General features: G+C 49.1%; 1 protein-coding gene across 3 annotated transcripts in view; it reads left to right on the top strand.

Annotated features, from left to right (window-relative positions):
* The window catches only part of DOP1B (DOP1 leucine zipper like protein B), a 96,814-nt gene that overhangs the window by 10,461 nt on the left and 61,669 nt on the right, over positions 1–24,684 (top strand). For 2 of the 3 annotated variants that reach the window (XM_077765467.1, XM_077765466.1), the window contains exons 2-6: positions 14,594–14,775; positions 15,400–15,570; positions 21,193–21,382; positions 23,385–23,483; positions 23,827–23,950. In XM_077765467.1, the coding sequence (XP_077621593.1) occupies positions 14,594–14,775; positions 15,400–15,570; positions 21,193–21,382; positions 23,385–23,483; positions 23,827–23,950 (766 nt within the window). Of the gene's footprint in view, positions 1–14,593; positions 14,776–15,399; positions 15,571–21,192; positions 21,383–23,384; positions 23,484–23,826; positions 23,951–24,684 lie in introns of those variants that run through there. The other variant, XM_077765469.1, reaches the window with a different exon arrangement.

Genomic DNA, 24,684 nt, shown 5'->3' with positions numbered 1-24,684 from the left:
CCGAAGCAGGCTCCAGGCTCCTAGCTAGTTAGCACAGAGCCCAATGCGGGGCTCGAACCCACGAACCGTGAGATCACGACCTGAGCTGAAGTCGGACGCTTAACCGATTGAGCCACCCAGGCACCCCAGGAAGGTATCCTTCTAAGAGGAGGGAGAGAGCGAGAGCTGTCTCTCCCCATTGTGAGCACACAGTGAGAAGGTGCCCTCTGCAAACCAGGAAGAGAACCCAGTCAACCAGCACCTCGATCTCGGACTTCAAGCATCCAGAGCTGCGAGAAATAAATTTCTGTTGTTTGAGCCCCCCTGGTCTACGGTATTTTGTTACAACAACTCGAGCAAACTAATGTGAAAGGAATTGAATTAAACTTGGCTATTTTTCAAAAAGGACAACTCATTGAACACGAATGCATGTATTCAAGCTTGTATTTGAGCCAAATGCAGGCATTCCCATTTATTTATCTTTTTTCAAATGGTGTTTTCCTTTTTCCTTTCCTTTTTTTAAATTTTTATAGCTTTGTTGGCAGGCAGTAAACTACATATACTAAAGTGTATAGTTTGATGAGTTTTGACACATGTCTATCCCTGTGAAACTATCCCCACTTGAAGATAATAGGTGTGTATGTGTCACCCCCAGAAGCTTCCTCATGCCCGTTTGCGGTCCCTCCCTCCCTCCCGTCTCTGCCCCTCTCCAGGCAACCACGGACCTGCTTTCCATCGCCATAAGACGAGTTTGCATTTTCTCAAATTTTATATAAACAGAATCATACGGCGTAGACTCTATTCCCTGGTCTGACCTCTTTCACTCTGCAGAACTATTTTGAGGCATCCTGGTTGTTGCATAGATGGAGAGTTCACTCCTTTTTACTGCTGAACAAGATGCCATGGGTATACACCATTTATGTGTACCATTTTCCTATTAATGGACATTTGGGTTGCTTCCAGTGGATATATATTTAACTTTAAAAAAAAAAAAACTGCCAAAACACTTTCCAGCATGGTCGTATCATTTTTCACCCATTCAGCAGTGTGTACGGGAAGTCCAGGTATTCCATACTCTGGTATGGGCAGTCCTTAATTTAGCCATTTTAGTGAGACTGCAGTACTAGCTCCTTGTGGCTTTTGCGTTTCCCAAATTACTGATCAGAGAGTTAGTACACGATCACTGTAGATTTGTGTTGATCTTCTGGAAGCACGACACAAAGATAACCGTAAGAATCTGCTATTTAATTGTATGTAATAGAAAAAAATAAGTGAAAGTAACCCCCTCCATAGGGGGGTGGCAGGAGGCTAAGTCCTGCCTCAACAGGATAGTGACGGAAGAAGCTGTCCAGATGGAGTAGTCTTACAGTCACCTGAGCAAAAAATACTTATGATAAAATAAGGGGGCAAAAAAAAAAAAAAGGCTAGGTGACCAGTTCATCTATAGCTCTAGTCTTGTATGCAGGAGAGAGAAGAGAGGGAGGGAGGTTTTATGGAAGGGGACAAGGTCTGGAAGCCCTTTCGTGATGTATTGGTTTGCTTTCAGTTTTTCCTGATTCTCCATGAAGCTCTGAGGAACATCTCTCCGCATGTGTCTGTTTTTGCCACGGTCCATCGCGGGAGGGGCAGGGGCCGAGTCAGTGGGTGGAGAGCTCAGTCTTCAACACACAAGTCTGTGTTTGCTCACCTGTGTGCATTGGTGCCGAAGGGACACCCTTGAACCTCCTTGCTGTAGAGCATGTGTATCTCCACAGCAACCGAACTCCTCTGCTGTTTCACAGTTTTCCTACCATTGCCGGGTCGTTTTCCTCCAGATGAACTTTAGAGTCATTCGTGAAGTTAAAGGAGTCTTTGAGGGGTGGAAATTGTAGACTATTTGGGGGAAGAAATGACATCTTTAGACAGTTGGTTCTCCCTCATGGAAATGAAGGCATTCTCTTCATTGATGAGAAAGTATTCACTTTTGTCCCTAAGAACTTAATCGTTTTTCTTGCTTAAGTCCATCCTGTATCCTAAATGTATTAGATATTTTACTCATGTACTTTGATGTTATGACTGGGTTTATTTCCTACTATATGTTTTAACTGGATGTTGGTATTAGGAAAACGATTAACTTGTAGAATCTGAAGACTGGCCATCTTAGTGAATTTATTTTCAGCTCATTGTTTTGAGTTCTTTAGCTAGACAAGCATACATATGATCAATCAATACTGAATTAGTGTTTTTTCCTATTTTGCCAGTAGCCATTACTGGAACAGCATCAAATAATGATGACACTTGGGTTGTATTAGTTACAGAAATGTCAGCTGCTGTAACAAAGCTGTCCAAAAATTCAGAGCCACCAGGAAGATGGAGTTTCTCGTTCATGTATTGGTTCAGCATGGTGTTCGACGGGCAGCTCTCTTCCACATGGTCATTCTAGAGACTCAAGCCCGGGACTCTGCCATCTGTAACACGAGGCTTCTGGAGGTGATCCGTTCGCTACCATTCTGTTCCATAGGAAGGGGGATCAGCATACAGGAGCACGCACAGACCTCAGTGGCACACATTACTTCCACTTGTATCTTCAAGGGAGAAAATTACTCTGGCTAAGCAGCCAGGGCCCAGCCACAGCCTTTCCCCCACAGAAGCAGGGAGCATGAATTAGGTGCACATTGCAGTCCCTGCCCCCACCTGGCGCACATGGATTTTGATGGGATGCCTCCTGTTTCACTGTTTTCTCAAGGCTATAGGTCCACTGGACTACTGTCTCCTCGGGCATCACTTTATTCATTATTTTAATGACTTCTCATCTTTATATGGCCAGAAAGTGTGCCATTTCATTCCCTGATCAGTTTGTAGAGTGTTGCAGTGCTCTTTTCAGAGCAGCACAGTTCTGCCTTGCATCTTATTCATGTGCTTTTGGTGATGGTTGTGCTTAGTCTGGTTCTCTCAGTGGCAGAGGTGCGCCTTGGAAATCAATCATCTGGAAGGTATGCAGATTCAGATGGTGTGGAATGAAGGAAAGGGCACTGAGCTTGGAAGCAGTGCTCCCGAGGACGCCTGGGTGGCTCATTCGGTAGAGCATCCGACTCGTGACTTCAGCTCAGGTCATGATCTCACGGTTTGTGGGATCAGGCCTCGCATTGGACTCGGTGCTGACAACGTGGAGCCTGCTTGGGATTCTCTCTCTCTCTCCCCTACTCTCTCTGCCCTTCCCTCACTCACATGCATGCTTGGGCTCTCTCTCTTAAAATAAATTTAAAAAAATTTTTTTAAAGCTTTATTTAGTTTTGAGGGAGAGACAGAGTGTGAGCAGGGGAGGAACAGAGGGAGAGGAAGACACAGACTCTGAAGCAGGCTCCCAGCTCTGAGCCGTCAGCACAGAGCCCAATGTGGGGCCCGAACCCACAAACCTCGAGATAGTGACTTGAGTCAAAGTCGGACACTCAACTGCCTAAGCCACCCAGGTGCCCCCAAGACACTTACAATAAATTAAAAAAAAAAAAGAGCTCCCAGGTTTATGTTCAAGCTCACTGCTGCCAAGCCTGAGACACACGTGCTGGGTGTCTACCCATCTGCTCACCGCCTGCCTCCTTGTCAGAAGAACCTAGCTATGTCTAGGCATCAGGTGACAATGTGCTGCAAGGTGGCAGCTCCCGTCTCCTGGCCTCAGAGGTAAATGTTACTGGTCTACGACTTCTTCCTCGCAGTTCCATTTCCCTGGGCAGGGATCAATTTAGACACAGAGCATGTGACCTCCTCTGACCCTATGAGGTGTGGCCAGCTGGCTTCTGGAAAGGTTTTCCTCTAATACAAAGAGACAGGAAAGGAACCAACACTTGACTTTTTTTTGTTCCTCTCTTTAATTAAGGGGGAATTTAAGGTCTGATGTGTGGCAGACACATCTGAGGCCACAGTAGGAAAAGGCTGAGGATAAGTCAACTCACCATGAGAAGCACATAAGCATGAAAATGTTCAGATGCTTTTAGGATGTCACTAAGCCATTTGTGTTAGCCAAATACAGGAATATGCTCCCCAAGACCGGTTTCTTGGCCTCGGCACTGGTGACTTTCCATGATGGGGCAGGGAGTGTTGTCCTGTGCATACTGGCCTCTGTCCACGCCCCACCCCCAGCCCCCATTATAACAGGCAGAAATGCCTCCAGGCTTGGTTAGACGTCCCCTAGGGCAGAACTGCCCCAGTTTGGGAATCACTGCTCCGGACTTTAGGTTGTGAGGCCACGCATCTCTTCATTGAGATTTGTATACTTGGATATCCTGTGCTTTACAGCCTAAAGCTTGGTAACAGAGTCCACTACCATGGGCCATCCTTAACCCATGGGAACCTCTTTCCTCTATGGGCAGAAGCAGGCACACTTGTTTCTCAGCAGTAGAGGTGTTTGTGTGTCCTCAAAAGGCACAAAATGTCCCATGCTGATCCGTGCCCTCACCATCTGCCCAGGCGTGGTTCTGGCTGGCATCAAGGCATTTACAGAGAAACTGCAGAGGATTTGCTGTCTCCCCACCGCACAGCTTTCACCCTCAGTGCAGAAGCCCTCAGAAGTTTCTGAGGAGGTGGTGTTCCTTGAGTGCCTGCTCGTGTGCCATGTTCGCAGCCTTTTCCCTCCCCTCCCCGAGAGCTTGTTCACCTGTCGCCTGCCTGTGTGCAGACAGCTTGTCTTGGGGACTGGGGAGCAGAGGAAGAGCATAGAGGAGATGTTCAGATCAGCGTGAACGGGCAGCGTAGCGTTGGAGAGATTTGTTCTTTGGACTCGGGACTCCGATTTCTGTTCTTGCTGCACGTGCAGGTCACAGGAGCCCAGTGCATTCCGTCGCCCAAGGCTCCGCTCAGGGAGAATGTGTCCCAAGCTCCACACAGCCGTGCTGAACCCATTGAGGATCGGGAAGTGCTGCTCCAGAGATCTCTAGAGAAACCTCTGTGAGGAGGAGATAACATTTAGTCTCATTTGAGCATGCCAGCTCTGTTCTTCCGGCTGTGAATTTGAAAGAATATCGAGTTCTCTCAGTAGAACTTTAGGGACTGAAGCGTGTTTGGGATTTGTAATGAGACTCTCTCCCCAAGATACTCTTGCTGCTTTTCTGGCTCTGACTTGAACAAGTCAGTTTCCACATAATAGGCTTTTGGTTTATTTGTTAAATATATCATTTGTATGTGGATTAAAATACGTTTGAAAAGCAGAAAAGAACATATGTCCAGACACTGAGTCATTTAGTATCTTAACGATAGGCTTACTTTTATTAGATCTTCTGGTTTGTGGTTATAAACTCTTCAAGTATTGTAGTGTTGTCTGTACCATGTATATTTCTGTGTTTAGACTAGTTCCGAGGGGCATGTTTGCCCCACTAACCCCTTTCCTTTCACGTGGTCACTAACTCTGCTGCTGTGACCTCCTCCACCCTTTTCGATCATCCCTGAGCCTCTTGGCTCACAGCCCCCCAGATAGAATGATTCCCATTAGTGAGCCCCCCTTACATGCTTGTCACTCATTGTTTTTCAGACCTGTAATCTTCCGGAGTTGGTGTCATTCAACCCTGGGTGTGAGGGAGGGCTCAGGACCTGGCCGCCGCCAGGAAAGAGTGAGATGGGAGTCTGGAAACCTGGAAGGCGTCACAGCTAGCCATCCAAAGTTTCTGTGTGGAAAGCCCGGGAAAATCGCTGCTGGTGGTGACAGGGAGTGGCTTCTACGACCCAGATGTGGGAAACTCAGGAGAGGAAAATCAAAGAGCAATGTTTGAACACGCGTGTTGCCACTTGCCCTCTGTGAGGCAGCGATGCATCTATCACACTGGGTTTTAAGAAGGAGTTTCCTGACCCAGTGTGGAGATTCCTGAGTCCTCCCAAGCGAGAGCCCGGGGTGGACCCCGTGCTCCTGTTGAGTGTGCTCCTTGTTAAGCCTGATGCCCTGGGGAAGCGGGAACGGGATGAATGTGGGACCTTTCAGCTCCTTTTGAGTCTGGCGTGCGCAACCAGGTCCGCGTGCTCGGGTAACTTGTGCCCGGCGGGGCAGCTGAGCAAGGCTGGTGCCCCGATGGGGCCCCCGCTCAGCTGATTCCGAGCCCGTGTTCCTCATCACGGGGCGCCTGCCCCTTCCTCACCTTCTCATGAGTTAGACCAGCACAGCAGTCCCTCCACGGCACAGCCAGCTCTGTTTGAGCTGAGAAAAATGGGTTCCCGAGATGGAGGGGCTGGGGCTTGCAGTATCAGCAGGTAGTCAGTGGTGTGCCCCCCTCCCCCCTCCAGGCCCTGAACAGCCCCCACCTCTGCCCTCGGGCCTCGCTTTGTAATGTCTGCTGTGTCTCCTGCCCCGAGCTCAGCCTTTGCTGGTGCTCCTGTCCAGGCAGCGTGCTGTTCGCTCGGAAAGCGTAAGTTAATATCCGCTATACCAAGAAGATGGAGCGGATTCGAAAGGAACAAAAATAAACATAAGGAATTTTTAAAAGCAAGAAACGTATTCTGGTGCATCTCTACCTCCTGCGGAAGGTTGAGTGAACCAGAGGCACGGGGCCTGCCGGGGTGTGGCCGCTGTGACCCTGCTCGCTCCGTGCACTGTGCCGTGGGCTGGCCCTGAGCGGTCAGCTGACATGTCCGCGCAGGACAGTCATGTTGCAGCCCGTGACCTTTTTTTTAAGAAGGAAGCTCTTCTTTTACAAAGGGGTTGAGCCCGTGTCACTCCCCCAGTTAAACAAAAGCTGACTTCATTGGTTATCTGTGAAATCTCAACATCCTGTAGTGGCTGTTGGGGGCCTGTCTGTCCCCCTCCTGTCTCTAGCCCTCCCCACTCCTGCCCTCCCCGGCTGGCGTGGTGGCCGAGGCACTGCCATGTCAGATAAGGCGTGACGCTCTCCACCGTCTCTGCCTGCAGCACTCAGCCTACTTTAGGGTGGGAAGTCCTGGCCACTTTGCTGTTACTCAGTGTCTGTTCTGTTTTCGTTCTGTCTGAAAGGCATCGTGGGTGTCCCTTGGCAGGTATTTAATGAGTGTTCAAGCTCATGCCACCTGGCCAGCCTTACTCACTGTTTGGCTTCGTTCTGGTAGCATGAAACGAACATCCTTTTACAGATGACCAACTTCCAGAAGGAAGACCTGCTGGTATTTTACCATTCGCTTGATGTGAGACCTGCTTTAAAATGGGCTTGCTTGCGTGTCTTTATAAACGGGCATCTGGCATCCCGAATTCCAAAGGCAGTGTGATCACTGCGCAGGAGCAGTTGTGAGCAATGTCTTCTAGGAACTTCTTCAAAATCAAATATAACTCACCCTCTTAGCACTATTGTTAAATGACTCTCTAACATTTTTTTAATTGTGGTAAAATACACTTAACATTCAATTTATCTTAAACTATTTTTAAGTGTATTAAGTTACTTTTCTGAGTCCGTGGTCTACCCTTGTGGAATTTTTAATCATGTCTCTTAACACAGAACGATTTCTAAATTGTGCAGAGAGTCCTAGAGGACGTCAGATTGTTAGATAGGCTGACGGTTTACTGCCAAAGTAAAACAGTGTGGCACAGACGTGGTCTTGGGTGGAGCAAAGTGAGACACTTCCTGGTCTCTATTAATGAAGCTTGGATGTGGTTCAAACTTTTTTTTTTCCTTCTAAACTTACGTTTGGTAAGTTTTTTATTATTTTCAAGTCAACCTGCTGAGTCTACACATACAATTAAGTCCAAAATAATTGTAATTATATCTTGATTAGAGCCGAAGGAATGTTTTTAGAATAGCGTAGTTCTTGAGGAAAAGAAGGAAGGAAGGAAGGTTTATTTCTGGTTTGATCCTACTTGTTCCTTCCTATTTAGCACTTTTCCAAGTGATTTTGAAAACCTGGCCGTTTTTTTCCTTCCAGACTCACGAGTTTTCCTGAGATGTTTCTTCCATAGCTGAAGAACAGTTCTCGTCTTTTTGTGTTTTTAGTAAGCATCATTTTTATTCAGTGTTTATCGTGTGTGCTGTAGATGTAATATAAATGTATATATACTATATACTATATGTGTATATCTATCCATATCTATCTGTTTGTCTGTCTGTGTATCTGTTAACTTGCTTGGGTTTCTGGTTTCCTGAAAAACAACCAAAACAGTTGATGAAACTTCCCTGGAAATCCTCACTGGGCTTTTCCCGCCGGAGAAGCGAGTGTCTGCACAGAGGCTGGCGGGAAGGAGGCAAAGTCGGATGGCCGTCCCTGTCCCACACCAGGGGTCCCGTCGCGGCAGCTCTCGAACAGCTGGGAAGAGATGAAGGGGAAATCAGGAGTTTTCAGGCTCTGGATGCTGGACTCGGTTCAGGGTGGCTCATTTGCTAATGCAGGGTTAGAAACACACTCGGGAGAGGCTGGCCCCAGTCCCTGGGTCCCTTCAGGATTTATTAAAAGGAGTCTCTTTGTTCTCTGATAAGGAAAGAGTTTACAGTTTGTCCAACATGCAAACCTCGCTCGAGAGTTCATGGTTCTTGTAGCCCAGCCGCAGGAGCAGTTGGGTCAAACAGCACTCATTTCTATTTTCTTTTTGGGTGATAAAATATATGTAACATAAAATTTACCATTTCAACTATGTGAGTGTACAGTTCAGGAGTATACAGCAGTCAACACCATCTAAACCTGGAACTATTTTCATTAAACATAGCTCCACTTCCCCTCCCCCAGCCTCTCCAATGCTGCTTTCTGTGTCTGTGGATCTACATTAGGTCCCTCGTGTAAGGGGAGTCATACGGTATTTGTCCTTTTGTGTCTGGCTTCTTCTGCTGAGCTCAGAGCCTTCAGAGGCCGTCCACGTTGTGGGATGTCAGAATTTCCTTCCTTATTTTTTTTTAACGTTTATTTATTTTGAGAGACAGAGCATGAGTCGGGGACGGACAGAGAAAGAAAGAGGGAGACACAGAATCTGATGCAGTCTCCAGGCTCTGAGCTGCCATCTCAGAGCCTAGCGTAGGGCTTGAACCCATGAACCATGAGATCATGACCTGAGCCAAAGTCGGACGCTTATCCAAATGAGCCACCCAGGCGCCCCAGAATTTCTTTCCTTTCTAAGGCCAAGTAGGGGTGCCTGGGTGGCTCAGTCGGGTAAGCGTCCAACTTCAGCTCAGGTCATGATCTCACGGTTTGTGGGTTTGAGCCCCGCGTCGGGCTCTGTGCTGACAGCTAGCTCAGAGTCTGGAGCCTGTTTCAGATTCTGTGTCTCCCTCTCTCTCTGACCCTCCCCTGCTCACGCTGCTTCTTTCTCTCTCAGAAATAAAAAATATTTAAAAAATTAAAAAAAATTTAAGGACAAGGAATATTCCACTGTATGTATAGACCACAGTTTGTTTATCAGTTCACTGACATTTTGGTTGTTTTCACTTTCTGCCTGTTGTGAACAGTGCTGTAGTGAACATGGGCGTGCAAGTATCTGTTTGACATTTGCTCTCAGTTCTTTTGCATGTGTACCCGGAAGTGGGGTCGCTGGATCACATGGTAGTTTGGTAAACAAAATCAGACATTTATCCTTTGAGGGGCCACCATTGCACCATTTTACCCTCCCACCACCAGTGCACAGCACTACGTTTTGAAACCTTCTAGGCCAGGGCTGTTCTGAATAGAACATGTACTTTTTCAAAAGCAGCGACAGCTCTAGGCATCTGGTTGATCTCGCTCTCTGGATGTGGCAGGATGCCTCCAATTTCCAACTGAGAAGTGCTTGTCAGATCCTAAAAGTGGGCCGGCCACATGGGCTGAGCACTTCCTTGTGTCCAGGGACACCTGAGTCGGCAGCTTCTAGTTAGAGGAGCCCCTGAAGAAAAGCCACCGTGGCTGAACCACCACCGTGAGCTCTGAATCTATAGTAGCCAAGATGGCAGAATGAATCATTGGATGACTCATTCTCATTGAAGTTCGCCCTGAAAACATGGAGCTGTTCCCCTCATGGCCATGCATTAGCCCTCAGCGAGAAAAAAGGAAAAGTCTTAGAAAGGGAGAAAGTCTTGGAAAGGAAGTCTTATAAAGGGACATCGCACCTTCATGACCACTGACCAGAGTCAACTGGCTCTTCCTTCACTGGTCTCACCCCGGAGCCCCTGCACACAGGGTAGGATGATGGCGAGCAGACCACTGTTTCCGAAATGGCCCCACGAGTTAGGTTATGTTCTCCTTCAGGCACGTTTGCAAGACTCTACTTAGTACCGCCCATTCAGAAGGTGTTTTTAGGGGCGCCTGGGTGGCTCAGTCAGTTAAGTGTCCAACTTTGGCTCAGGTCATGACCTCACAGTTCATGGGTTTGAGCCCCACACCCAACTCTCTGTTATCAGCACAGAACCTGCTTCAGATACTTTGTTCCCCACTCTCTCTCCACCCCTCCCCTGTTCAGGCTCTCTCTCTCTTTCTCTCAAAAATAAACAATAAACATTAAAAAAAAAAAAAAAAGGTGTTTTTAAATAGGGCCCCCAACCTCCTTTCCTGTGTGAAGTCCATCACTCTGGGGGAGGAAGTGCTCTGTCCAAGGGAATCCTTTGTTTCCAAAAGTGCTGTGAATCGCCTACATGCAAGCCATTTTACCGGCTTGCAAAATGTTTGTATAGAACTTTTTTTCCCTTAAATATTATTTAAGACATGATCTTTTATTATCCCTCTTTATCTTCAGCATTAATTAGTGTATATCTTTTCCTCTGTCTTCCTAAGAGGAAATTTCATGTTCTCCAGCTCTGCACCCTTTGTACAGATTTCCTCTTTGGCTTCAAAGTGTCTCTTGGGATTTTCATCATATTTTGGGTCTGCAGTGATCTTACCACCAAACATAGAGCAGTTTGAGTTTTGCTTTTCTGATTTGATGTATTTCTCACCCTTCCTCATCAGCATCCCTAACTAGTGTCCTTGTTTGCTTTTGTGACAGTAAAGGACATTATCTGTAAACGACTGAGTAGCAGTCCATTCTTTTATTTTTTTTTAGGGAAACTTTTTAAAATTTATTTTTTAATGTTTATTCATTTTTGAGAGAAGGGAGTGGGAGGGACAGAGAGAGAGGGAGAGAGAGAGGATCCGAAGCGGTCTCTGTACTGACAGCAGAGAGCCCCACCTGGGGCTTGAACACACGAACCGTGAGATTATGACTTGAGCCAAAGTCAGACACTTAACGACTGAGCCACCCAGGTACCCCATCAGTCAATTCTTTAATTTTTTTTTAAAAGTTTGCTTATTTATTTTGAGAGGGAGAGTGAGAGAGCAATGGCACGAGTGGGGGAGGGGCAGAGAGAAAGGGAGACAGAATCCTGTTCAGGCTCCATGCTACCAGCGCAGAGCCCAGTGCAGGTCTCGAACTCAGGAAACCGTGAGATCCTGACCTGAGCCAAAACCCAGTCGGATGCTTAACCAACCGAGCCTCCCAGACACCCCTAGCCATCAGTCATTTGTTCTAAAATGCAGTGTGGAGTTTGTTTCCATCTCTAAGTCTTGTGATTCATTTTCAGTTTGTCCTTATAGTAAGAGGTCACGTTTGCTGACTGCTTCCTGGGTGCCAGACAGCGTGCTTACTCTCCTGTTTACATGTGGTGTCTCATCTGGTGTTTGCGACTTGGGGAGGCACCATGATCTTCATTTTTACAGATGAAACTACAGCCAGGTTAAAGAATGTGCCCGACAAGCAAATGGTGGAACTGGAATGCCAGGCTCTGACCCCCAAGCTCACATGTTAAACCGGTATAACGATACTCTAGTCGTATTTGCTTCGCCTCAGCCTGGAAGCACCTGTTCAGTTGGCAGGCTCCGTGGGAAGCGGGTTAGCTCAGCCACTGTGACAGAGAGGCACTATTTCAGTGCCATCACTGGTGATGGAAATCTGCAGGAGGGCGGAATGTCCTAACCGTTCCAGGGAGCAGGCTCACAAATCCTGTCTGGCCAATCCGGACTCCAGGCGAGGAACCCTGTTCGTGGTCCCCGGCTGGCTCTGCTCTGCTCCTGAACCTGGGTGCCTTGATTGAACTTGACACTCCAATGGGTGAAAAGAATGGTATTTCCTTGTAGTTTTAATTGTCATTTTTCTTACCAGGAAGGATGAACAGCTTCTTGTTTTTCTAAGTACGGTCTGTTTATATCCTTTATTCTTGCTGAATTTTCAGCTCAGACAGCGCCCTTTATCTTAGGCACCTTTCCCTCAACATCGTGGAGCCCCTGTCTCAGGCACGCTGTGTTCGCGTGGATTAACACAGACAGCATACCATAGCGAACATCCTATTCCACGTTTACTGGTTACAGCCTCCATTCTTGGTTACATTTCTTTTCCCATATCTTCTTCAAATTACATGAAGTCACACATTTAAATGAGAAAGAAACCGCAATCAGCCTCCTTCATTCAGAATGAATGGTTGTGGTTCATCGTCATTACACTTATGTGGGAAGAGGTTTATCAGTCAGGATAGGGAAGGTTATGCCAGGATACCAAACAATCCCTAATTTCCATGAGTTTCACAGCATGGTCGAGTTCTGCCTCCTAGGCCGCAAGTGGTTTCCGCACCGTAATTTCTCAGGCAGCCAGGCTGGGAGGGGTTTCAGCCCAACCCACACTTCCATGAGCTTAGCATCAAGAGAAGAGAACCTGATGAGCTTTGAGTTGGCTCGTAGAGCCTATGCTGGTATGACACGTGTCACCCACTCATCCCTCTTAAGTCATGATGCCACACCTAGGGTCACGGGGGCAGAGAAATGGAATTCTGTACACGCACAGCCTGAGCGAAGCAGATGCTGGTGAATCCCAGATGACCACCGTGAGAGGGCACGTCACATCTTTTCCACCGCAGGGAGCAGAAGTCCTGAGAATACTGAGCAGAACGAGGGTGGGTAGTGACTTAAAAAATAAGTGCTTTATCCTGACAGAAGTAATTGATACAGGTGAAAATGGAGGCCCTCTCTCCATGGAGAAAGCCCACAGCCACTTTATTGTTAAGCCAGTCGAGTCCCAGACATGGTTTTCTAAAAGCCGCATCTTCAGGATCGGCCAGGAGTTGTTACCCGTTGAAGCCGGGTGCCGGTTACATTGCTGCTGTACCTGCTTTCCTGTGCGTTTGAAAATGCCCATAATAAAATGCAGTTTCCTGTGCATTTCCCACATTCATTTCCCCTCTGCCTTAACTGTCTCAGTTTGTTCTTATCCCCTGTCACAGTGTGTGTGTTTCCAGTCACCTCAGGATTTGTTTTGACAGGTGCACATTTTAAAAAAAGTAATTTGTTGGCTTTCCCTTTGTTTTAAAATACCAGGCTTTTATATATAATGTTTCAAGGTATTTCTTGTTGACTTCTAGTTACATGAGCTCTTTTTTTTTTTAAGACATAGGTTTATTGAATTTGAGAGTTCAGTTAGAGTATAGGCTTCCAATGAAAAATATTATTTTCCTTCCTTTCCTTTGCCTCCTGCATAACCTCAGCATATAAGGTCATTTTCTCCATTGATCAAAAGAAAGCTGTCATGGCCCTAAGAGCATGGGGTCCAGCGGCCAGCAGGTGTGACAGACAGAGTGCAGGTGGCATCACACATGCTTCCAGAACACGCCTGCTTTGTTTCAGGCGCTCTGCAGAGGGGACTGAACGTTAGAACAGGGTTGTAAATTGGTGACTGATGTGCCCATGGAACCCAGGGTGGCCGGACCTAAGTATGGGCAAGGGGACGGGGCGCCCCTGCCGGGGAGAACCATTCGGCCTCCGTGAGACGGGGCGCTAGGTCTCATGTGAGGAGCATTAGCCAGGTGGACAGGACGGAGGCTGGGCAGAGAGCCAGGCAGGGATCACAGATGGATCTGGAGCGTTAAGAGATGGGGGCGGGGCGTCACAGCAGGCAGGAGTCATGCTGTGGAGGCCTTTGAGTGGCTTTTTAAGAAGCGTGGACTTCACCCTGTAGGCTTTCAGCAAATATTTGTGGATTGTTCCCTAATGACAGACACTTTGTCTCATAAGGTTGAGTCACGAGGACCCACCCAGCCACAACACTCTGCCTGCGGTCACTCGAGGCGGGGCAGAACGGCTGCGGTCCGCTCACACTCCCGACCGTGGGTCTCAGGTACCGCGGGCACCCAGCCAAGGCCTGGCCCAGCAGTGCTGTTGCTGCCTCCCCACGGGGTTGGGCGTTTCTCCTGTGGGACACAGGTCCCTCCCAGCAGGGTCACCAGCTGGCGAAGACGCCAGGAGTCATGGCCAAGAGGTTTGCTCCCCCCAGTTTCTTCTGGGGTGACCCCTCGCTCAGAGCCCCCCTGGCTGTGAGGCCAAGCTGGGAGGATGATGGAGATAACTCCATGGACAGATTCCAAGGGCTTCCCCAGCACCAGACGAGGGCCTTCTTAGGGACAGGGTCACCTCCCTTGTTACAGTCTGTGTTCTGCTGAGCCTCGTGTGCGGACTGGAGCCCTCAGCTGTCCCCGGGTCCCCATGTGTGGCCGAGAGGCCTGTCTGATGGTGACAGAACCTCCCTTGCTGTTGATGCTGATGCCTGCCTCATCTCCAGCATTGCTAGGGGCTTCCCTGACACCCGTGGGCCCCGGGTGTTGCCCACGAAGGCCGTCTGCCTTCCTTTTGAATCCGTTCCTGTCTTCCTGGCCTCAGCGGATTTACTTTCCATTGTAAACATCACTCCCTTCTTCCTCGTGTGTCTCCTCTTATCTCCCAGGCTCTTCAGAGTAACCTGAGGTACTCCTTGTTGCCAAGACGGCTCCTGATCAGCAAGAGATTAGCCCAGTGCCTCCATCCTGCTTTGCCCAGTGGTGTGCACCTCAAAGCCCTAGAAACCTATGAGATTATCTTCAAAATCGTGGGGACCAAATGGCTGGCCAAGGACTTGTTCCTGTACAGGTAGGGTAGCTTCCCCACCAGATTCCTTCTTTATTACCCGAGTAATCCATACTTCAGTTCACGAGATTAGGAAATGACCAGCAAAATAGGGAGTGGCAGGCAGCAGTTCATCCTCAGACGTCAGCAGGAGACGGCCAGGGCTCCCCTTCCGGAGCGCGTCCTCGCAGGCCTCTCCACAAGTGTGTCGCGAGGGGGCGTGTAGCGTGTGTAACGCCAGACATCCGCTCTTTGCCAGACAGCACATCATGACCATCTCGTGACGAGCGAGCATCTCCGTCCGTCCCTAACGTAAATGGCTGGCTGGCTGCTTTTGAAAACCCCCTTGGGGGGCACCCAGGTGGCTCAGTTTGTTGAGTGTCCGACATGGGCTCAGGTCATGATCGTGTGGTTCGTGAGTTCGAGCCCCGACATTGGGCTGGCTGCGTTAGCCTTGTCAGCGCAGGGCTCGCTTAGGATCCTCGGCCCCTTCTCTCTGCCCCTCCCCCACTTGCTCTCCACCCAAATTAAAATAAATATTGAAAAAAAAATAAAACAATGCAAATCCCCTTGGGCTGGGTGATTATGCCAAACTTACGATTCGACGTCTTATTTATCCCCCTGTCCCCTCTTTTCTCTTTCCCAAAGCTGTGGGTTGTTTCCTCTTCTGGCGAACGCGGCCATGTCGGTGAGGCCCGTGCTGCTTGGCCTGTATGAGAAGTACTTTCTCCCTCTGCAGAAGCTTCTACTGCCCAGTCTCCAGGCCTTCATTGTGGGCCTGCTGCCCGGCCTGGAGGAGGGCTCGGAGATCTACGACAGGTGGGTCTCATCCAGGGCGGACTGCCGTCGGGGCTGCTTGGGGGTGGGAGTGGCTGCTGCGTAAGAAGCAGGGAAAGGTGCAGAAGCAGAGTGATGCGCCGTGGAGGTCTCCGCTCGACCAAATGCTGTGTTCTCCTGGGAACCGGTGACAGGTGAGAGTCAGAAGGTAACGGGGTTTCCCAGAGTTGCACAGTGAGTGGTGGAGCTGGGATTCTGAGCCACATAGGTCAGATTCCCAAGTCTTCCTGCTTCCCGAACACGAGGCGGCTTCTAAATGGAAGGAGAGCCATGCTTCATTGATGGTTAGCGCTTGAGAAAGTGACGTGGAGCACAATAGCTCAACACCTCTCAGCAGCACTTTGGGGAGATTTGTAAAACTCATGTGCATAAAAGCTCACAGAGGGCTTGTTTCGCTCGTGCTTAGGAGCAGAATCCAATCAGACTATTGGGTATACACTGTGTCCTGTTTCTCTGGGGAATTATGCTGTAAGAACTCACTTCTGTCGTATCAGCCGTCCTGAGTGATCACTGGGATTACCCTCTGTTAATGGGCTGTTTTAAGAGCCCATGTGTGGCCTGACTGGGAGGTTTAGAAACCTTTGTGCTTGCAGAAGTTTCCATTTGATCACACAACGCGCTGCCCAGATTTTTCCCCTGCCGGAGGCCCCAGCTACACCACCCTGGTCATGGCTGTGACTGGGGCTGTGGCGGCGGGGGTGGAATCAAGGAACCAATCCAAGGTCTGTTTGGAATAGTGCTCCCCTAAATTCAGAGAAATCAGACAATCAGAATGATTTGGAGGTTTGTGGCTAGTGGCTAAGGGTACATTTAAGTCATGAGCACTTGCAGTGGAATTGGACAAACATAACCAAAAATTTGCACATGGAACATTTCAGGCTTTCACAGAGAGCAGGTGGTGACCTCCCACGTCCCAGCGGAGATCCCCCCTGGCCGTGGGTCTGGTCTGTAGGACCCTCTTCCTTAGGAGGCAGAGTCTGTGTCGCTGCCATGTTAAGTTGGTGGCCGCTCGCAGAATCGGTAGATGGGTGGGGGTCATGTAGGGGTCAGCGAGAGGTCCCTTACCAGATCTGTCTCTTGACTCCTAGTTCAGGCTTCTTCTAGAAGTTCTGGCCCATTCACATTTCCCAAACAGATAGGTATATGTTCGTGTGTGTGTGTGTAAATGTTTTTTTCCACCATCTGACAGATGAATGCTTCAGTTCCCTAAATGTGTTGTGGTTTGCTTTTTTCTTAATCTGGAAGAATGAATCACACCAGAAGAGTGTAAGTAGTTTGGGTGTTTTTTGCATGTTCTCTTAGTTGATCAATGAAGGTTCATTCGAACAGTTGCTAAAGTTGCTTAATCTAGATTTTTTGTGTGATTTCTTGACATTGAACCAAGAGCTGAGTAGAGCTGCGTGAATCACTGGGTAGATGGAGCTGTGACAGAAAACCAGGCCCAGTGTCTGCAGCACCCTGAAGTCATTTGTTACCAGCTCCAAGGTGGACGCTGGTCGAGGGTTCTGGAATCTCTGAGTGGGTGTGCATGGGCACAGTAATGGGATGCCTGCACCAGAGTCTTTGGTGTCTGTATCCATGTTAGTTTGAGAGAAATCGTCAACTCTTTCTCCCCCCAAATGCTCTGGAGCCGAGTCAAACACCTCCCAGCAAACGCTGTCCAGGCACCGGAAAGGGAAGGTCAGGGGTGTGAGGGTCCTGATGCCCCATTGGCAGCACATGCAGGGGGTGAGTTGGTCTGGGGCTGCTGAAGGCAGGGTGACTCACGAGTTTCGTGGAGGCAGAGACTTCCTGGCTCGTGCCTGTTAGCGAACCCTAAGAACAGAAACTCTGGCTGCTGTTAGGACTTATTATTCACCCTGGCTTTCCACCATGCATGCCTGCAGACTGCTGGCCAGAATTCCTTCTCTAAAGTGCCTGTGAGGGCGCCTGGGCGGCTCAGTCGGTTAAGTGTCTGACTCTTGATTTCCGCTCAGGTCGTGATCTCATGGTGTGTGAGTTTGAGCCCCGAGTCTGGCTGTGTGCTGGCAGCACAGAGATTCATTCTGTCTCCCTCTCTTTGCCCTCCCCCACTTGTGTGTGCATTCTCTCTCAAAATAAATAAAATAAAATGAAATAACAGTGTCTGTGAAATAGCTTCATAGCTGTGTTTTGCTGCACTGAGAAAACGAGTAGTTCAGAGAAAAATCTTGAACTCCTGAGTACATGGAGGAAAGGTGATTATTATCAGAGGTTTGTAAGTGAGCAAAAACTGCTTGCCAGAGATTTTCATGTATGTTAGTGGTTCTCAGCTGGGGTGATTAGTGTCCCCTACGGATATTTGTCATCATTTTTGGCTGTTACCACTGGGATGGAGAGGCTGTTACTGGCATCTAGGGCTACACATCCCGCAGTGACACGGTTGTCCCCGCATTGAAGACTTACCTGCCTCAAAGTCCACTGTGTCAGGGTTGAGAAAGCCTGACTTAAATGGTAGTTGAAACATACTTCTTGACCTTTCTTTTGGTCGATTCTGGGCCCCATGATGATCAGCTCTGCAGGTTCTAGAATTTTTTTTCTCCTCTGGGTGTGTGTCTGTGGTGGTGCAGGACACTGTTGTCACCGTTGTGTTCAGAAGGCCACACCCCATACTATTTGCTCTGTGACATGTTGGCTTTTCATAACTGTCCCCTGAGCAAGTGGCAAGTTGGGAAAGGCTTGGGGCTGAGGGCAAACAGCCCGTGTCACTGACTGTCCGTTGAATAGAGAAGAACATGTTGGTGTCGTCTGAGTGAGCGTATGTTCGCAGGAGGCTCGAGAGAGCAGCGGCAGGAGGCGTGGAAGTAGGAGGGTCCGGAGGCTGCTTTGGTTGCCGATTGGATCTGAATAGAAAACACTTGAGTCCCAGCCTCTAGACTGTGTGTGCTAATTTCACATCTGAGATGACAGGAGTGATTCTTACTTGGTAGAGAGTTGTTTTTTTTTTTTTTAATATAAAATGTATTTATTTTGAGAGAGAGAGGGAGGGGGAGACAGAAGCCCAAGCAGGCTCCACGCAGTCAGCACGGATCCTGACGTGGGGCTCAGTCTCCCGAACAGTGAGATCATGACCTGCGTAGAGATCAAGAGGCTTAATCAACTGAGCCACCAGGCGCCCCGAGAGTTAGCTGACTTTTAACCCAGTTATCTTGCTCTTCACTTTAATCCCCTTAGCAAAGTCTTATCATAAGTTCCCTTTTGTGAACTACAGCAGCACTTAAGTTTTTGAGGTCTATTAATTTTTTTAGGATAAAATGAGACATAAGCTACATTTCTCTAATAGAGGAAACTAGCCGATGCTCTCTGAATATTGAAGAAGGGATAGCTTAGGTGGCACTTCCCAGGTTGCTGGACAGTTGAACCCTCCGTGGAACAGCTGTGGTCAGTGTTCCGTGGAACCGACTTTGGGAATATGCTGTTCCAGCAAAGGGGGTGCAGTGTCAGCATGCACACTGCAGTCTCTGCGATGGGTTTTATCTAAGCATCAGTCATCCCCTGAGAGGGGTCCCAGAGAGAGGGGAGCTCTCCCCTGGGGTTTTCCATTAATCTCCTGCTGTAGGAATCTTGTCGTAGCCCCAGGGCCATGTGCCTGACCCTCTGCAGCTGTTTTCACAGCTGGGCAGGATAAGCCCTATTTGTTTGCTCAGCCTCAGTAGAAGACCAGTCACTATCTTTAGCCTCTAAACCATTCTGGGTGCTTTTCCTAAACATTGGGCTGTTACTCATACCTCTTCAGTTTATTTGTTTTTTTCTGTGAAGGTGATACTGTGCATCACTTGCACAGTAAAATTCAAGTATTTTATGAGACTACAAGGTTCAGACTAGTTTTATTTATTTTTATTTATTATTATCCTTTAAGATTTTATTTTCAAGTAATTTCCATACCCAACAAGGGGCTCAAAGTCACAACCCCAAGAAGGGATAGCTTAGGTGGCACTTCCCAGGAGTCGCATGCTGTACAGTCTGAGCCAGCCATGCGCCCAGACTAGTTTTAAAGAGAACACAATTCACTGTTTTTTAAAAAAAAATTTTTTTTTTATGTTTTATTTATTTCTAGGAGAGAGAGGGAGAGAGCGTGAGCAGGGGAGGGTCAGAGAGAGAGGGAGGCACAGACTCTGAAACAGGCTCCAGGCTCTGAGCTGGCAGTCAGCACAGAGCCCGACGCGGGGCTCGAACCCACGAACCGCGAGATCATGACCTAAGCGAAAGTCGGACGCTTAACCGACTGAGCCACCCAGGCGCCCCCACAATTCACTGTTAATATAAAGAGGTAGTAGATGATTTTCTGTCTAAATGTCTTTGTGTGTCCTGAACGAATTATTGAGGAGTCAGCTGAAGGTGATTTGGGTCGTAATAAAAGGGAAAGCATGACACTCATCTCCCAGGGTTTTGGGTGCCAGCTGTGTGTGGGACAATCATCTGGACGCTAGGGACGTGTCAGCCGGCAGAGCAGGTGGTAATGGATGGGAGCTTGTGGCTCTGTTCACCTGTGTATATGGGAGACTCCGGTCATGGTCCGAGCACTTCCCTCTCTTACCCGTATCTCAGGGCCGGAAGCTAACACACCCAGAGGTTAGACTCATCCTAGGGACCCTGCCAGGAGGCGGACACAGCATTTGGACAACACAGGCCTGACTCCGGGAAACCGGGGTGGACCCCTGCGTCACACTGCACAACTACTTCTGTGATTTTTTTTTGTCTGTCTGCTCTGCCGGTAGGAAACCTGAGAGGTGGAATTCTTTTGGATGTTGAGTCATTTGGCTCATTAAATGAAATCGCTTTGTGAGATTTTGCCTCCGCCACTTACCAACAGGAGCCGTCATCGGCCCCGTGAGCTGTTCTCACAGTTGACAGGGAAGGCGCCTTAGTCAGCTGCAGGCACGCCACTGAGCAGAGAAGGGCCTGGCCTTGATCAGCGTCCGTGGAAAAATAAGCCTGGGCCCGCTGCTTCTCTTCACGAGCACACATGGAGTTGCTGATGTCCCGTCATGGGAGAGAGACCCAGATAGAGATAAGAGACAAAGAAATGTCACACATCAGCAAGAGAGCGTCCCGGAGCAGGACTCAGCAAAGGGGGTGCTGTGGGCCGAGTGACAGGCTTTATGGGATTTGCATAGAGCGGGAGGCCCAGGGGAATTTTGTCCCTAGTGTTTCTAAAGTCACATGTGCCTTGGCACTGATCAGGTCAAGGACTGTCTTTATCATTATTTGAGTCTCCAGTCAGTGGCACTGACCTTTTATTTTGTGTTTCACACGTTAATGAAAGTGGCTGATCTCGTCCCCTTTTTCGTGGTGGACGCGCCCACCCGCCGAGTCCTGCAGCATCAGGATCCACAAGAGGATCTCTGAGCCACGGTGCCACCGCCGGTCACACACTTCCTGTTGGCCAAGAAGCTGTACCTCTTAGCAAATTCAGTTTCGGTGATGGCCAGCAGATGGACAGAACAGAGAGGCAAGAGGCGGTAGCCTCTCAGAATCACGAAGAAGTGGTCCTACGGCCTGGGGAGGGCAAGCAGGGGCCGCTGGTACCGTGACACACGGACGCCTGGGACCGAGCTCTTACCTTCCGTGCCGTCTTGTCCACAGAACAGACGCTCTGCTCCTGAGGCTGTCCCTGGTGGTCGGCAAGGAGGTGTTCTACGCTGCCCTTTGGGGGAGTGTCCTGGTGAGCCCCGCCATCCGCCTTCCTGCCTCACTCTTCGTGGTGGGCCACATCAGCAGAGACTCGCCCGGCAAGGAGCAGAAGTACATGCTGGGGACAGATTACCAGCTCACGGTGGGTGCTCTGCTCCTCGCGTGGGTGCAGTGGGGCGTTCACGACCGAGCTTCCTGGGCCACGGGCCGTCACTGGGGCTGTGGAGGGGCGTCGGACAGCAGCAGGGAAAGGGAGGTGTTGCGAACTTCAGAGTGTGTGCACTCCGCTGCTGAGCAAACTGATGCGGAGGCGTCAGCACCTACAATGAAACCTGGGGTGGCGGTGTTTGTTTTCAACACACAGGTTAACGGTTTACATACTCAAACACGTACTTGCACCTAAAGAGGGCCCTTCAGGATGCAGTTGGCTGTGAGCACTGCTCTGAGGCCTCGCCCAGCCTGCCGCTGTAACTAGAACCTCGTTTCCTCCCTGGCCTGTGTCACTCTGCACTGCACGCTGTGCACACATCAGGCTTCCTCTTCCTCCAGCCCCTGTCTCTCTCGGTCCTGTTCCTGCCATCGTGCTCTCCTCTGGCTACTCTCAAACCTAGATGGTCAGGGTTCTTCCTGTGGCTGTCCCCAGGCCCTTTGGAGGGCCGCTTTCTTTCCTGGCAAGGCCATTCCTTCCCATGACCTTCCCAGATCTTTCTCTTCTCCCCAAACTTACCTCTTGTGTGTCTGATGGCCTGCAGTCTGTCACCACCTAGTGGTAAAACTGAACCGCTTTGTCCATTTTCACTGCTCCACTTCTTTCAACTTCTGATCCTTGCTCTGGACTGCATCATCGTCTTCTGACTGGATGCTCCCCACCCCACCCTCCGCCCATCCAGGTGCTTTTTCTTTTTTTCTTTTAACTGCTCTTAGCTCTTTGCTTTGCTCATATCCATACTGTGCTTGAAAAATATCTGGCTTCCTCTTGCCTACAGATAAAGTCCAAACTCGAGAGTATTGTAAGTTCGCTGTCAACCTGCCAGTATCTCACTCTCCCTTCAGGCCCTCTGCACCCCCAAACTGATCACCCGGCCTGGCCTGCAGGTCTGTGATGCCACCTCCCTGCTCCTTGCACTTGCACTCACTCCCCACCCCTTCTCCCCGGACCTCAGTGCGGTGCATCACTCCCTGGCCTTCCCGTTCAGCCTTCCTACAGAGACCTCCAATGTGTTCCCTCCTCTCTTCCAAATTCTTAGAGCTTTTTATTAGCATTTCTCTTACTGCTCCTCTCAACTGTTATGCATCTGTCTCGTGTATATCCATACTTAGAAAAGAGACCCAGAGTATGGATTGAATTGGTTTGGGACCCATGTAACTGAATGGAGCTGTGGGTTAGTCAAAAGATCCTACTGGAATCTAAAGACATTCCTTTCTGGGATCCTAGAATTGGAGGTCTTAGACCCTGACCATCTTATCTGAGCCTCTTGAGCTCTCAGATGGTACATGAGATTGCTGCAGCTGACGCACTGTCCGATGTCACACTTGTTACAGCCTCCTTGGGAGCTTCCTGGGCGTGACCTGGAGCTGTCCCGTACATGGGGAGGGCAGGGGGAGGCCAAAGGAAGAGGCAGGCCACTCCAGATTGGTAGGTGGACAGTTTACTAAGCCAGCAAGCTTGCTTACGAGGCTTGTCTTGGGCGCAACAGGGCAGGTAGATCTCTGCATCCGCCTAGCAGATGGTTCAAGTTTATGTGGAGGCCTCGCCTGGGTTTGTCACGTATACCATGCAGGTGTGTTGTCAGTGCCACACCCCGTCTCAAGGCTGCGTCCCTTGGGCAGCTTCTGGGAGCAGGGAAGGCAAGCAGAGCGCACACTCCCAGGACAGAGAAGAAGGTGAGGAGCCTCCAGCTCACGGGTCAGCCAGATCACGTCCTCCGGGTGACCTCCTCCCACACACACACACACTGCCCCCCAGTGTCCAGAGCTAGAACCCACATTTCCACCTTACTGTTGTATGTTCCACATGGTTTAACACAGCGGTTTCAAGATTGCCAGGGAAAGTTAATTTCATTTTTGTGAGTGTGAAGAGTTAGCCTGCACACAAGGTCAGATGTCTTGAGAACAACCTGTCCTTGCTGTTTTACCGTTTACAGGTAAAGTCCCTGTGTGCGTCACTGTTGGACTCCAATGTTCTGGTGCAAAGAAATAATCTGGAAATTGTCCTTTTCTTCTTTCCATTTTATACGTGTCTGGTAAGCCGTTTGTATTCTCCCAGGGGAGGCCCTGGTATTTCCTGAGGATGAGGGGCGTGGGGGGGAGGGGTGGGTAGATCCCAGGCAGCCTTACAGCAGCCACTTTGTGCTCACCATTTGCTTCCAGCTGGTTAAAGCATCCTTGTTCATTTTTGTGAGCATGATGTTTCCATAACAAAAACTGAATAGCTTCTGTCCATGGTCCTCGTGAAGAACCAACTCCCTTTGAGAACTACCTTTTTAAGATCAAGCTTTGTAGATGGATAAGGAAGGGCCACATTCAGAAAGCCGATGATCTCTTTCTTTGTCCCTCTGCAGTAAAATTTTCTCTGTCTTCCAATAGGATTCCAATGAGAGAGCCATTCCCCTGCCCAGATCCGACATCGTGCATATCCTGTCAGCCGCCATCCAGACCCTCCTGAGAAGAGATATGTCTCTAAACAGAAGACTTTACGCGTGGTTACTAGGTACTGAGCAGTATACAATCACTGAATGTCAAAGTTAATGTGAAGCCTTATAGTGCTGGTTTCTTTGGATCCAGTTTCGATCTTGGTGATATGTTTCTGAGGCACAAAGTGTACACTGACTGAATATGGCACTGGCAGTTGGATTCTGCCTACGCTGTAGCTTTGTTTTTGTTGCAGCCATTACACAAAAAACAGGGAAACAAATGGGATTTTAAAAAAATTTTTTTAGAGATTGGGAGAGTGTGCACGAGTGGGGGAGGGGCAGGGGGAGAGAGAGGGAGAGGGAAGGAGGGGGAGAGAGAGAGAGGGAGAGAGGGAGAATCTTAAGCAGGCTCCATGCTCAGTGCGGAGCCCGATGTGGGGTTCCATCTTATGACCCTGGGACCATGACCTGAGGCAAAATCAAGAGTTGGACACTCCATGGACTGAGCCACCCAGGCGCCCCTAAATGGGATATTTAAAATGCTCACTGAATTGCATTTTAAGAAGCTTGAAACACCACAAAAACTTGTAGTTAAACCTTCTTCANACAGCCCATGAACTTGTAGAAGAGCCCTTGATGGTTGGTTGGAAGGCTTCACAGGGACAGAGTTCAGGAAATCTCAGGGCTTGGAGGCTAGCACTCCTGAGTTTTATCAGTCTGCATGTTTGTGTACCTGAGCACAGGGGGTACACAAAATGACCATGAAAGGACTCCACAGCTTAAGAGGAAGGTACACAGAGTTCCCATCCCC

Source organism: Crocuta crocuta, unplaced genomic scaffold, assembly GCF_008692635.1.
Source record: "Crocuta crocuta isolate KB4526 unplaced genomic scaffold, BGI_CrCroc_1.0 scaffold84, whole genome shotgun sequence".
NCBI lineage: Eukaryota > Metazoa > Chordata > Mammalia > Carnivora > Hyaenidae > Crocuta > Crocuta crocuta.
This window is presented reverse-complemented; position numbering and strand designations above follow the sequence as displayed.